The sequence below is a fragment of the Gastrolobium bilobum genome, unplaced genomic scaffold, assembly GCF_033153095.1.
Source record: "Gastrolobium bilobum isolate Gb01-03AN ecotype WA unplaced genomic scaffold, APGP_CSIRO_Gbil_v1 utg3900, whole genome shotgun sequence".
Classification (NCBI taxonomy): Eukaryota; Viridiplantae; Streptophyta; class Magnoliopsida; order Fabales; family Fabaceae; genus Gastrolobium; species Gastrolobium bilobum.
Genome location: NW_026897100.1, coordinates 38,270 through 51,038, shown reverse-complemented (window position 1 = coordinate 51,038; position 12,769 = coordinate 38,270). Strand labels below are relative to the sequence as shown.

Sequence of the window (12,769 nt, the reverse complement as noted above, 5' to 3'; positions counted from 1 at the left end):
ACTTCGGAAATGCATAATATATTTCTTACAGATGTCACATATAATAAGAAATTTTATCCAAAATAACAACTTTATATGTTACAATTATGCAAATAGTATTTGGCCATAAGACAACTAAATAATACAATAGTAAAGCAAATTAGGAGCAATTATCAAGCTGAATGCATTAAAGGAGTGGTAGCAATTTCCTCAAGATAACTAGTAGAGCCAGTATCTGATACAGTTTGGTTTGAGTTGGTTTCGAGATCCTCTTGAATCGTTTCATGTGGATACAGGGAAGGCTTTGGAGGCATTTCAATACTCTCAACTTCTCCTTCAAGCATCTCTGCTACTTTGTTCATTGAAGGACGATCACTAGGCTTTAACTGTATACACCATAGTGCAACTATGAACATTTTCTTTACCACATCATCTCTTTCCTCCTTAATAACATCTTCCATTTCTATCTCCCTATTTTCACCCAATTGATCATAAATCCAAAAGGGAAAGTAAAGTTGGCTTGAACGCTCTACACGTGGATTCAAATTTTTTCTCATGCTTGCCATTTCCATCAAAAGCATTCCAAAGCTATAGACATCAGCCTTGTAGGATACTCCCCCAATATTTTGGTAGAACAATTCTGGAGCCATGTAACCAATTGTTCCTCTTGCTGCTGTCAAAGTAACAATGCTATTGTCAGTAGGATAAAGCTTTGCAAGGCCAAAGTCCGAAACCTTAGGGATGAAGTTTTCATCAAGAAGGATGTTATGGGGCTTTATATCGAAATGCAGAATCTGCATATCACAACCTTGATGCAGATAAGAAATACCACGAGCCACACCAAGAGAGATCTCATATATCTTCTTGTAAGATAAAGACACACTTCCCTCTTTTGAGAAAATATATTTATCAAGAGAGCCATTAGGCATGAATTCATAGACAAGAGCACGTTTTGATCCTTCAACACAAAAGCCAATAAGTCGAACCACATTAGAATGGTGTATTCTTCCAATAGTTGCGACTTCATTGATGAAATCTTGGCCATTATTAGCCTTTGATTTACTCAACATCTTTATGGCTACAAATGGTCCACTACGTAGCTTTCCTTTATAGACATAGCCATACCCTCCTTCACCCAATTTGTCCTTAAAACCTTTAGTCATCTGCTTTATCTCTTTGTATGAATACCTTATTGGCATGAGGGTATTACCTTGCAGAAAATCTTCGATATTTCCATATATTGATCTATGTCTTCTTAGGCATGTGTAGATCAACAGCACAATGAAAATTGTGACACCCAATAGAAATCTAACTGTAATGTATGGCAGGATGTACCTTCCCGTGACCCTTCCACTGTAAGAATCATTTCGTATTAGAGTGTCTGTATTCATGCCTGACATTAGGCGTAGTCCTGGGGGATATATATCACAAAATTGGTCATGATGATTAAATATATTTACTGCTAATTAATGGCAAAACAATACATATTTTCTACGTTTAAGGTGTTGCTCCTTGAAGTTAATCAGATTCAATTTTTGATACATGAGTAAAGCGTTGTACAGTAGTTGTGACATCCTAAACTTGAGCATACAAACTTTGAATTTCTTTTATAATCTAATAACCTATTTTGAGTATTGAGAAATGAGAATTTAAGATAGAGTTTAGTAGCTTAATTAAATAGTTTTGTAATTAAAATTAATAAATGAAAAAAATTAATGATATATCCTCGTTAATTGCGTCACCGACGCATGCCCTAAATTGCAACTCACCACTCCGATTTCCATCGGCGTCCCCAAATTGTAATTAGAAAGTCCTTAGATGGATTTATATGTCGAAAATTCAAGGAACAGTGATCAAAGTGTCGCTGTTCCACAACTTATTTCTCTAAATGTCACGCAAATAGTGTAATTTACCAGTCTGTCACGCGGGCAAGCTCGCCCACAGTAGTAGCGAACTAGGTATGATGGTGTGTCACACATTTGGTGGACACGTAGTTCTCTACTAATACAAGCGAACTCTGCAGCATTAAATGATGAGCACTTTCTGTCAATCCACGTGGCTTGCATGTAACAGAGGTCGCTGGCCCCATCAGCGAACTATGTCAAACGACTAGCAGGCCACGTGGCTGACATGCACCAAGTTCGCTGCCCCCAGTGGCGGAGCCAGGATTGGAGGGGAGAGGGGGCGAAAATTAATTTTTGTCTTGCATAATATTAGTATTTTTTTTACCTATTGACCTCGTAGGAACTCATTTAGGTAATTTCCTACCAAAATATTAACATTTAACAACATTTGAAAGATTGAACAAAATGTACTATTGGTCGGGTCCAAACAGACATAAAAAATAGTTTAAAGCAATAATAAAAAAAAGAGTTCCTTAACTAAAACAATGCTTTTAACTACATTTTAAAAAAAATAAAAAATAAAAGACTGCAACCAAGTTGCCTCCAAAAGTGAATCTTTTAAGTTAGAACAAACTCATTTTCTCTATATGAAACCACTACACAAAGAGAAACACAATGCAAATGAAAAGAGAGCAAAAGGTGGCAAAAGGACCAAAGCTTTCATTAACCAAAACATAGGATATGAAAATTAAAAAGAAAATGCAGGAAAGGTTACACTTAACACACACATTAGGTGAAGTCAAGTGGAGGTAGATTTCAACTTGGATCTCAAATCAAAACTTCCAAAAGAAGCACATCTAACAATAATAACAGTATTATATTTGGCCTTCAACTGCATTAATTTTTTTTTAATTTTTTTTCGGTAGGGGGAGGGAGGCGGCCGCCCACCCTAGCCTCCCCTTGTCTCCGCCCTTGACTGCCCCCAGCGAACTTGGTGCAACGGCTAATTTTTCAAACCCCTATATAACACCTCCCCTCCCCTATATAACACTTCCCCCCCTCCCCCTCCCCCTCCCCCTCCCCACCCCAAACTCTCCCCCCTGTCACTCTCTCATTTTTCTTGTCTCACTCTCCTTCTTTCTAATTTTTCTTTATCTCTCATTTCATTTATCTCTCTTCATTTGAGGTTAGTAAATTATGGTTTAATTAATTTTTTTTACGTCTTTTTATTGTTGTTTAAATGTTGTTAATATCTTATATAGGATGGAACATTAGGTTAGAAGACACAATTATGAGTAAGCCATATGCATGTTAATGTTAGTAGTTTAATATTTTATATTAATGCTTTATTTAGTAATATGAATTGTTTGCTATTGTTTATAGAGTTTAAATTTAGGTTATAAATTTTTTATATTAAGGTTATTAAATTTATCATTAAATTATTTTTTAATTATGCAATTATTAGTAATATTAATTGAATATTAATTGTGGCATATTATTTAATTAATGTATTAAATAAATTTTTTATATGCATTATTTATTTATAGGGTTGAAATGTAGGTTAGATAATTTATATATTAATGTTGTTAAATTTTGTATTCAATAATTTGTTGATTATGCAATAATTAATAATATTGATTTAAATAAAATTATTTAGTTCTAGGTTTAAAAAATAGGTTAGAAAATTTTGACATTGGCTTAGAATATGTATGTTAATTTTATTAGGTGTAGTAATTTATATTAATGTAGTATTTAATAATATTAATTGTTTCATATTATTTATAGGGTTTAGGGTTAGGTTAGAAAATATTTATTTTAATGTTGTTAAATTTTGTAATTAATAAATTATTTATTATGCAATAATTAATATATTTTAATTAATTAACATTATTTAGTTATAGGATTGAAAAATAGGTTAGAAATTTGTGACATTAATCTTTGTACTTATTTATATATTAATTAGTAATTAGTATTTATTTTATTACATAATTTTTGTATAATATAATATATTTCTTAGTAATTAGTATTTATTTTTTATATATTATATTAAATAACAATATTCATTTATTTATTTCTTAGTAACCCTGATTTATTTTTTATGTATTATTTAATTTTTGTATAAAATAATATATTATTGTATTTTATAATTTAATATATTATATAATTTTTGTATAACATAATTAATCTTGTTAAATTATTGTATTTTATAATTTTTTATTATGCACTTGTTATTACTAATAATCAAATAACATTCTTTTGTTATTACTAGTAATCTAATAAAGAAATTATTTATTGTTTATTATATAATATTTAATTATTTATGAATTATAGATTAATTAAATAATGTTTGATATTTATTCATTTCTTAGTAATTAGTATTTAATTTTTAATTTATTATATAATGATTTAATTGTAATATGTTACTTTATTTGTAAATAGATCCATGGAGCATTAGGACCCGCACCAGATGTTCATTGACCCGGGTCCTTCAGATCGTTCTCTCGTGACGTTGCAGGATAAACATATTTCCACGCATGTGTGGAACACGTCGGACGACCCAGCAGTACGTGATCGTTTCCTAAATGTGAGACACGCTGCGACACACGTTCACTTGGATATACCGGAGGCTATCCAGCCGTACCTGAGGCATGCTGGGTTTTTGTCACGTTGCACGTCTGTGCAACCATGAGGTGAGTGAGTCGTAGACTGTATAACTTCAACATTACATGTTGTATGTTTCATTAATTTTAATTAATAATACATTTTTTCGAAACAGATCGACCACTCACTGATATTGGCGCTTGTTAAGAGATGGCGGCCTGAGACGCGCACATTTCATATGCCGATGGGTGAGGTGACGATTACTTTGGAGGATGTCCACCATCTGCTAGGGTTGCACACAGATGGAGAGGTTATTTGTGGCCACGCTGGAGGCCATCCCTTCTCAGACCTTATTAGAGATTTGTTAGGAGTACAGCCCGAGCGGCAGTGCGACTTTCATAAGAACCAACTTTCGCTGACATTTCTCCGACAACAGTTTCTGCATTACGGACAGCATGCTGGCACTGAAGTCAGCCGCATGAGATACACTCGTGCTTTGATCATGCGCATATTGGGTGGTATGTTATTCATTGAGACGGCTTCGAGCTTCGTGCCAGCCCGTTTTCTATTATTTCTTGATGATTTCCAGCGGACGGGGATGTTTTCTTGGGGTTCCGTCGTACTGGCTACCATGTACAGGGAGTTGTGCAAGGTCACAGAGCCTAGACGATCAGACATGGGGGGATTTGCTCTGTTACTACAGTTGTGGACATGGACGCGTTTCCCTACTATCTCACCAGGGCTCCCTGAGGTGACTGACGTCGATGCAATCTTCGGAGCCAGGTCTTAGGCTTTTGCCATTTACATTTTTATTGCAATCAATATATTGAATTGTTTTATAACTGCATATAGTGTCAAGTTATGTTAATCGATAATATTATTTGCGTAATTGTTTTGCAGATTTAATATCTATACGTCCAGACGGTTCAGGTTCTCCCACATCAGATGTTACCGTCATCACATTGATGTTATGCCCAGCCGCAGGATCAGGTGGAGGCCTTACCATGGATTTGTTGCACATCAGACCTCGTCAGAGGAGTCGCGCAGATAGTTAGTTGTATGTCCACTCATACACTACCAGATTGTCGTGTATCAGCAGCCTGATCAAACTTGCTGGTCTAGATGAGTTTACAGAGGATTACAGACCGACGTTTGATTCACCTACCGTCATGGCCACACCTCAGGCATATTCGACAGACTACCTTCAGTCACCCCTATCTATTCCTCCAGCAGGTATTTCACAGGAGGATATTGTGGGGGTTATGGACAGTGTTGACGGAGGCAATGGTGGTCCAGCGACGGAGCCAGGAGACGGTATCAGGCGTAACCCTGATAGAAAGGCCAGGGAGCGGTGTTTCTTGTCACCGTATGAGCATGACTAGGCACGTTGTGCCAAGTATCGTGGGAGGAGGAGACAACAGTGACTCCATGTTTTATTGGCTTGTTATCATTATTTCTGCAACTTATTATTGTTATGCCTTCTTGGACTTAATGACGCATATATTATTGATACATGCATTTGGATTTAGTTTATGCTGATGATTAAGAAATACTGAGACAGTATTGCCACAAACATTTCACAAGCTGAAACTACAAAGTTACAAATCGAACACGACTTCAAACCCAGTTTTAACATGACAATTTAAGCACGTGAAAGGTAGGTTTCTGGCACCTTTAAGGACCTTGTTCACACACTCTGAAAGGTTTGTAGTCATGTGACCAAATCGTCTTCCTTCAGCATTATACGCAATATTCCACTTCTCCTTGGGATACGATCAATCCAAGCTGCAATTTGTGGGCTTGTTTCTTTAAATTTTTCCAAACCAGCATCAAAATCTAATCGCGAAGTTGTATAGCCTTTTCATTAACACAAAAATGAATAGCATTAGTAACATGTTAAAGTATAATCAAACTAGAAAAATGTTATGCAAAAAAACCATACCTAACTTCTTCAACTGCTTCTTCAATATGACATTCTTAAACTTATGATTGAAATTACTTGCGACATGTCGAAGGCAAAAAACATGGTAAGCTTTCGGTGGTTGCCACCCCAGGTCAGCGTTATTGACAGCAGTCAAGATGCCAATATGTCGATCTGAAACAAGACATATTTCGTCTTTCTGAGTGACATGGATTCGCAACATAGCCAAAAACCAGGACCATTTATCAATATTCTCTGCAGAAACAACAGCGAATGCAACGGGCAGAACGTAATTTTTATCATCAACGGCGGTAGCAATCAATAGCGTTCCACGATATTTCCCATACAAATGGGTCCCATCGATCTGGAGCATAGGCTTGCAATAATTAAAAGCATCACAACACTGCTTGAATGTCCAGAAAACCCTTCTGAAAACCTTGTGCAAACCATCAAGACGATTGTCAATCCTATAGTCATTCACGTCGAGCTTATAAGCAGAACCTGGAGAAAACAACAACATATAATTTAACCATCTCGGAAGAAATGCGTACGACTCATCCCAATCCCCAAAAACCTTGACAATAGCCTTTTGCTTTGCTTTCCATGCCTTTTTGTATGAGATATGAAATCCTAGACTAGATGCAATCCTTTCCTGGATTGGACCAATTTTAGCACTTGGCTCTTCCCATATCATTTTTGCTTTTTGTGAAAGAAGAACGCATTAGCCAATATGCAGTATTTAACTTATGAACATTTAGGTTTATGACTCACCGATGATCAAAGAACAAATGAAATTTGAGTCAAGCTGTTTGTGATCTTGAGAAAGTGAATGACTAACACATGTGTGGGTGTTGTTCCATATGCCTATAAACCATTCAGTGCTGCCTTTTTTTTGTTATCCCTTCATCCTCCATGGACAACCGTCATTGAGTTATTGACAAACAATTATCAGCCTTTTCGTATCACTTTTTTCCACGATGGCTGTGTGATGTTCAGCCATACAGTATTATTTTATTGCCATCTGCACATCCTGCTTGCTTTCAAACACCTGGTCCTTATACAGCTCTTGACCCATCTGCCAGTTTGGAATTTGTGCCCGTTACATTTCGTCACACTCCTGATGGGGGTGTGCCCAGTTAATATTCGTGTAATGGCTTATTTATGACCAAAACGGTATAGTATCCTCCCCCATATAAGCCGAACACATGTCATTTATAATATTATTGTATTTTATAAAACTAAAAACCACCTTACAAACCACTCACCTGCCACTGGTGGTGGGTCATGCGTTCCAACAATGCCCGGTGATGGAATCGGTTGACACAATACACTGCACGGCTCCTTTTCGAAATCACCATCAACCTCTGTATCCGATGAATCACTATCAGGAACAAGACCTTCATCAACCCCTTCCTCGGAACTATCAGTACGCCACGAGGGATCATATATGTCATGCGCAGGAATCACATCTGATGGCATTGTTAGTGGGGCTGATGGTGGCGGGGGTGGTGACACAGGCATAGCTTCTGCACTATCCACCGGCTCCCGGTTAATGTCTATGTCGTAACTGGTAGGGACAGAGATTTGAGTGCTTACCTCTCCACCAGTGTTTAGTTTCGCATACAACTCGATGTATGACGACTGTCCATACTGTCGAAATGCGTCAACTACTAATGAGATGTCTTCATCCTCCACAACCTCCACAGAAACCCATTGGACCGGGTTACCGGAGGCGCATCTAGCAATCAGTCGAGAGAGGGACTGACCATGTTGTAATCTCAACTTCTTGCATATAATTTTCTTCAGGTCATTATATTTGCAACGGGCGCTCATGCGGAACATCTTCGTATCTCTTCGAAGACTTGACCGTTTGGTCAATTATATCTCCTCCTATTGTAATATAAAATGGCAATTATATCATTCATACTATCACTCATTTTGTTGACAAATTACACAGAAGTAGCAAAAAAAACTTTGGCTTCTTTTACCAACAATCGCACCAGAAAAACACATTGCAAGTGGGAAAAGAGTGTGGGTTTAAATAGCAACAAGTTCGCTATGCTGGCCAGCGAACTGTAACTATCGGCAGGTAATTCGCTGGCCCATGCAGCGAACTATCAGGGAGCTGTCACGTGTCATCAAGTTCGCTTCTTGGTCCAACGAACTTGGTCATCTGTTGACACTTGTTCCCAAGTTCACTAGCCCTGTCAGCGGACTCTCGGGGTGGTGCCACGTGGCGCATAGTTCGCCTTGCCCCTCAGCGAACTATGTGCATGTGAGACACCTGTCACACATAGTTCGCCTTGTCCCCAAGCGAACTTCTCATGCGTGTCAGCATTTATTGCTGCGGAGTTCGCTTGTGTCAGTAGCGAACTACACGTCCACCAAAAATATGACACATCATCATACCTAGTTCGCTATTACTGTGGGAGAACTTGCCCGCGTGGCAGACTGGTAAATTACACTGTTGACGTGGCATTTAAGAAAATAAGTTGTGGAACAGTGGCACTTTGGTCACTGTTCCAAAATTCAATTAGGTCTTATCCCAGTCTTTTTTTTTTTTGGTAAATAGTCTTATCCCACTCTTAATTCAATATTGTTTGAGTCTATAAGACCGGTTTGATTGATAAACTTAAATAATATACAGTATTATACGATATATTGTAATAAAAAAAAGGAAGGCATCCATTTTTTTTTCTTTCCCAATTTGCATGTAAGCTTTATTGGGTGAGACAAATCGAGAAAGATAGAAAGAGAGAGAAAGAACATGAGAGAGAAAAGAGAAAGTGAGGGAATTAATGTACAAATAGCACTATGGAAAGGTGAATGCATGAACATACCTTGATAAATGCTCACGACATAGCCTGCAAGAAATTATAGGGAAGTTAATGAACTGAAATGGAATATAAAGTGCTAACAAAACATTCAACCAGAAAGATAGAGTAATAGCAACCAATTTGAATTTTCATGAAAATAAAAATGTCTTCATTTTTCATTTAGGTATTAGACTATAGAAGACGTTCTGAGTAGATATTCGTAGCATTGTTGACCCGGGGGCATCGACTGGATCTATTGGTTATTGTGTCACTGGTAAGATCCGTGAATTACACTCAGACTGGTTGACTCATATATATATATATATATATATATATATATATAAATATATAAATATGAACATATAAATTTAATTATATTCTTCATATCTAAAATGAGTTAAACAAAGTTCACTAAATAAGCTTAAAAATTATCCAATCACACTTTTACAAGTTCATGAAGCACAAATAAATGAAAATATATGCTATTACTATGTCAATTTAAATTGCAACTCAGAATCTCTATAAGCATACTTTTTAGTGACATTAAACTCATATTTTTCAAATTCATCTACATTGAAAGGACATATATCACATTCTCTTAATTTATTATTTCGCAAATTCCTTCAGTATTGGAAGGTGAAATTTGAGGTCCTTATAGAAGAACAAATAAAAGTATACTACTAACAAATAAAATTACAAAAAAATTAAAAATGAGTTCTACATCTTTTTTGACATGATGAAACAATTTTGATATATTTTTTTTTTTTAAGAAAAATAAGATTTCTCTCAAGACGATGTTCGATTTACTGGAGGAGCCTGAAAGAGTATGTAGCCCAATAACAACAATTCATATATTATTATTTGGTAATTATTGAAGCTCATTCTTAAAATTATTTCTGCTTAGACAAACTGAGAGTCTTGAAGCTAAGCAAGAACACATGTTATACATTATTTCTTACTATCATCCAGTGGAGCATATGGCAAAGATGCTACAAGACTTTCCTTTTCCAAGGCATATACGCACTTTGAAAGTAGCAAAATTTTAATATTTTTTAAAATGCCATCACGTTATGCTATTATGGGAATGGCTCATTACAATCAAATTGGTTCCTGGTTTATTTGGTGGTTTGGCTCTACTTGAGCTTAAAGGTGATAAAAAAAATGACTTCCAAAATGTTATGGGACCTAGAAGGAGATCAATATGCTACAAATATAGATTGGCCCTTACAATTCAAAAAATGAGATCCTCGGGGAGGACATTTGTTTGCTAACCATCACCTTAAGGATAAGGTGAAAGTCTTGGGAAGAGTATTGATACAAACCCTATCTACTGACTCACCATATATAAGTGAGGGGGAGATTGTTGGAAATCCAAGTGTGAATGATTAAAAGTCCCACATTGGAAAGGAATGGGAAAAACATGGCATATATAAGTGAAATGTTCAATGCTTTAAGTTTTTTGGTTGAGATATGGTGTTAGACTCCTTTGTTGTGGGTTTGTTGGTTAGGCTTATTTGATGCATGGATGTTAATCTCTCCTAATTAGACTCCCCCTAGCCGCTGCCCAACAGAATTTAAACGCTGGGCTTGTAACCACCTTGGTCATACTGAGGTTTCCAAAAATAGAGCAAACCATAAAGGACAATAAACTCAAGATGCTGAAAGCAGTTGTGCAGCAAATTGAGGAGGAACACCTGTTTATATTGCTATTTGCTACAGCAAAGAATCATCGCGAACTGATAGCGGCTAAACCGTCCCTATTACAGCCAATGTTAATTTGTTCAAAGACTTGAGGAAGACTAGCTCCTCAATGATAAAGCTTGCAAATGGAAATGTCATCAAAGTTGAAGGACAATTTTTGTTTTGATCAAGAATATTGCAGATAATAACATTATTACCAATGTTCCTTTTGATCCAAACATATATCTGACTTTGTAAAGTCTTGGACAACTCTAGCCTGATCTTTAAGGATCTTACCTATAAAATCTTTTATGCTAATGGTTATGAATAATGTCAGCAGCAAAGAAAGCAGGAGTTTTAGCCAGAACTCTAACTTTGACAAAGTCATCTCTAGTATTGTTGGTTACTTAGTCATGTGAAACAAAATGACTAAAGGCTCAAGTTAAGAATCAACTTGAGAAAATAATATCCAAGAGCAAAAGAATGAAGGTAAAGAAGAAATTTAAGCGAAAGTGTAATGTAGCTTTATTGGAACCTACAACATCCAAAGTCACAGCAATATCAAATCAAGTTATTTGGCTCAAAAAAATTCCATCTGATATAGGACAACAGAAAAAAAAAAAAACTATTGTATGAGAGCCAACAAGTCATTTATCACTATAACCAAGAACTCAGGGAAAAAATAATGAGAAATATTTTTCTCAAGTTACATAAAAAAATTTATCTCATGTCACAGACACATCGCAATCCGAGCCAGCATTTCTTTTTCTTTTTTCTTTTCTTTTAACCGTGGGACCCACTCAATTATGTCTCTACATGAGATAATATTATCTCATGTAGCATGAGAAAAGCATTGCCCAAAAATAATTAAGCATATAAATGTGAAGTAAATCTTCTTTAGTTAACTTGACCATGTTATATGGTAGGATCCTAACCATTCATGGACAAATCAATAATGATGGAGAATAGGAGAGAGAAAAATATTAGAAGGGGAGTAACAAGATCTCGTTGATTTTCCCTTGAATGGTTAGACTCCTCCCATATGACATAATTGTAACACCCCCTTCTAGAACCGGTTTGTTATCATTGTTTTATGATAATTCTTGAAGCGGCCCGGCGTTACAATAATCATACTAAATAACACAGGAGAGGATTTTTTCCATAAGAAAGCAAGCTGGGTTGAAGGAAGTTAATTTGGTGCATCGTAATTCAGAGAACCAACTTGCAAGAATAATGACCGAGGCCCTTTCCAAGGGCAAGAATGATAAGATCAAAGCTTGGAGTTTACAAGAAAAATCTCAATGAGTCGCTTGTGACAACTCTAAATAATAATGATTACTATTAGCAAAAGTAGATGATACTCTTAGTTAACCTATTGCAACAAGTTATATTGAGTAATAATGTTTGCTTTTGATTACAACAACTTACTTTGTACCTATGTCTCTAGTATAAATTCCCTAAGATGAATGAAAATGTAGAGGTTTGAACATTGTTGTGTATGATTGCTTGTCAAAAAAATTCTTTTGTGCATATTTCAAGCAATGTCTCTTCCTCGATATACAACATTACAACTAGCTCATTCGAACATTTATCATTCTAAATTTCACTCTCAGTTATCTTTCCAATCGCGATCATCTTGTGTATTGCCTCCCTATTGATCTCTAAGTTGTCTTTCTACCTGTAGAACACATTGTATTTCTTGTTTTTTAAAGATTGTTTATTTGCTATAATCTTAGCGCTTAATAAGCTTTAGCTTGAGGAAGAACGTAGACTAATTCCCCAATCGAGAAGGGAGGCACATCCTCTAGCCCCCAAAGATTTTCCTAGAATTTGCTTGAGGCAGGGTTTGAATCCATGACTCAAGCAAACCCTTGGAAGCTCAGTTGCCAACTGAGCTACCGTTGGGGATTAGTATTAGGTTATTATTA

The 12,769-nt window shown here is 36.1% G+C and overlaps 1 protein-coding gene across 1 annotated transcript; it reads right to left on the bottom strand.

Annotated features, from left to right (window-relative positions):
• Nucleotides 1-99: 99 nt before the first annotated feature.
• On the bottom strand, nt 100-1,308 carry LOC133304154 (rust resistance kinase Lr10-like). The gene has a single exon (XM_061504130.1). It carries the CDS (start codon nt 1,176-1,178, stop codon nt 153-155), a length of 1,026 nt encoding a protein of 341 aa, XP_061360114.1. The 5' UTR covers nt 1,179-1,308; the 3' UTR covers nt 100-152.
• Nucleotides 1,309-12,769: the final 11,461 nt, after the last annotated feature.

Bases quoted from the DNA above. Each gene is read 5' to 3' on its own strand.
- LOC133304154 (XM_061504130.1), bottom strand. From the start codon at position 1,178: ATGCCAATAAGGTATTCATACAAAGAGATAAAGCAGATGACTAAAGGT.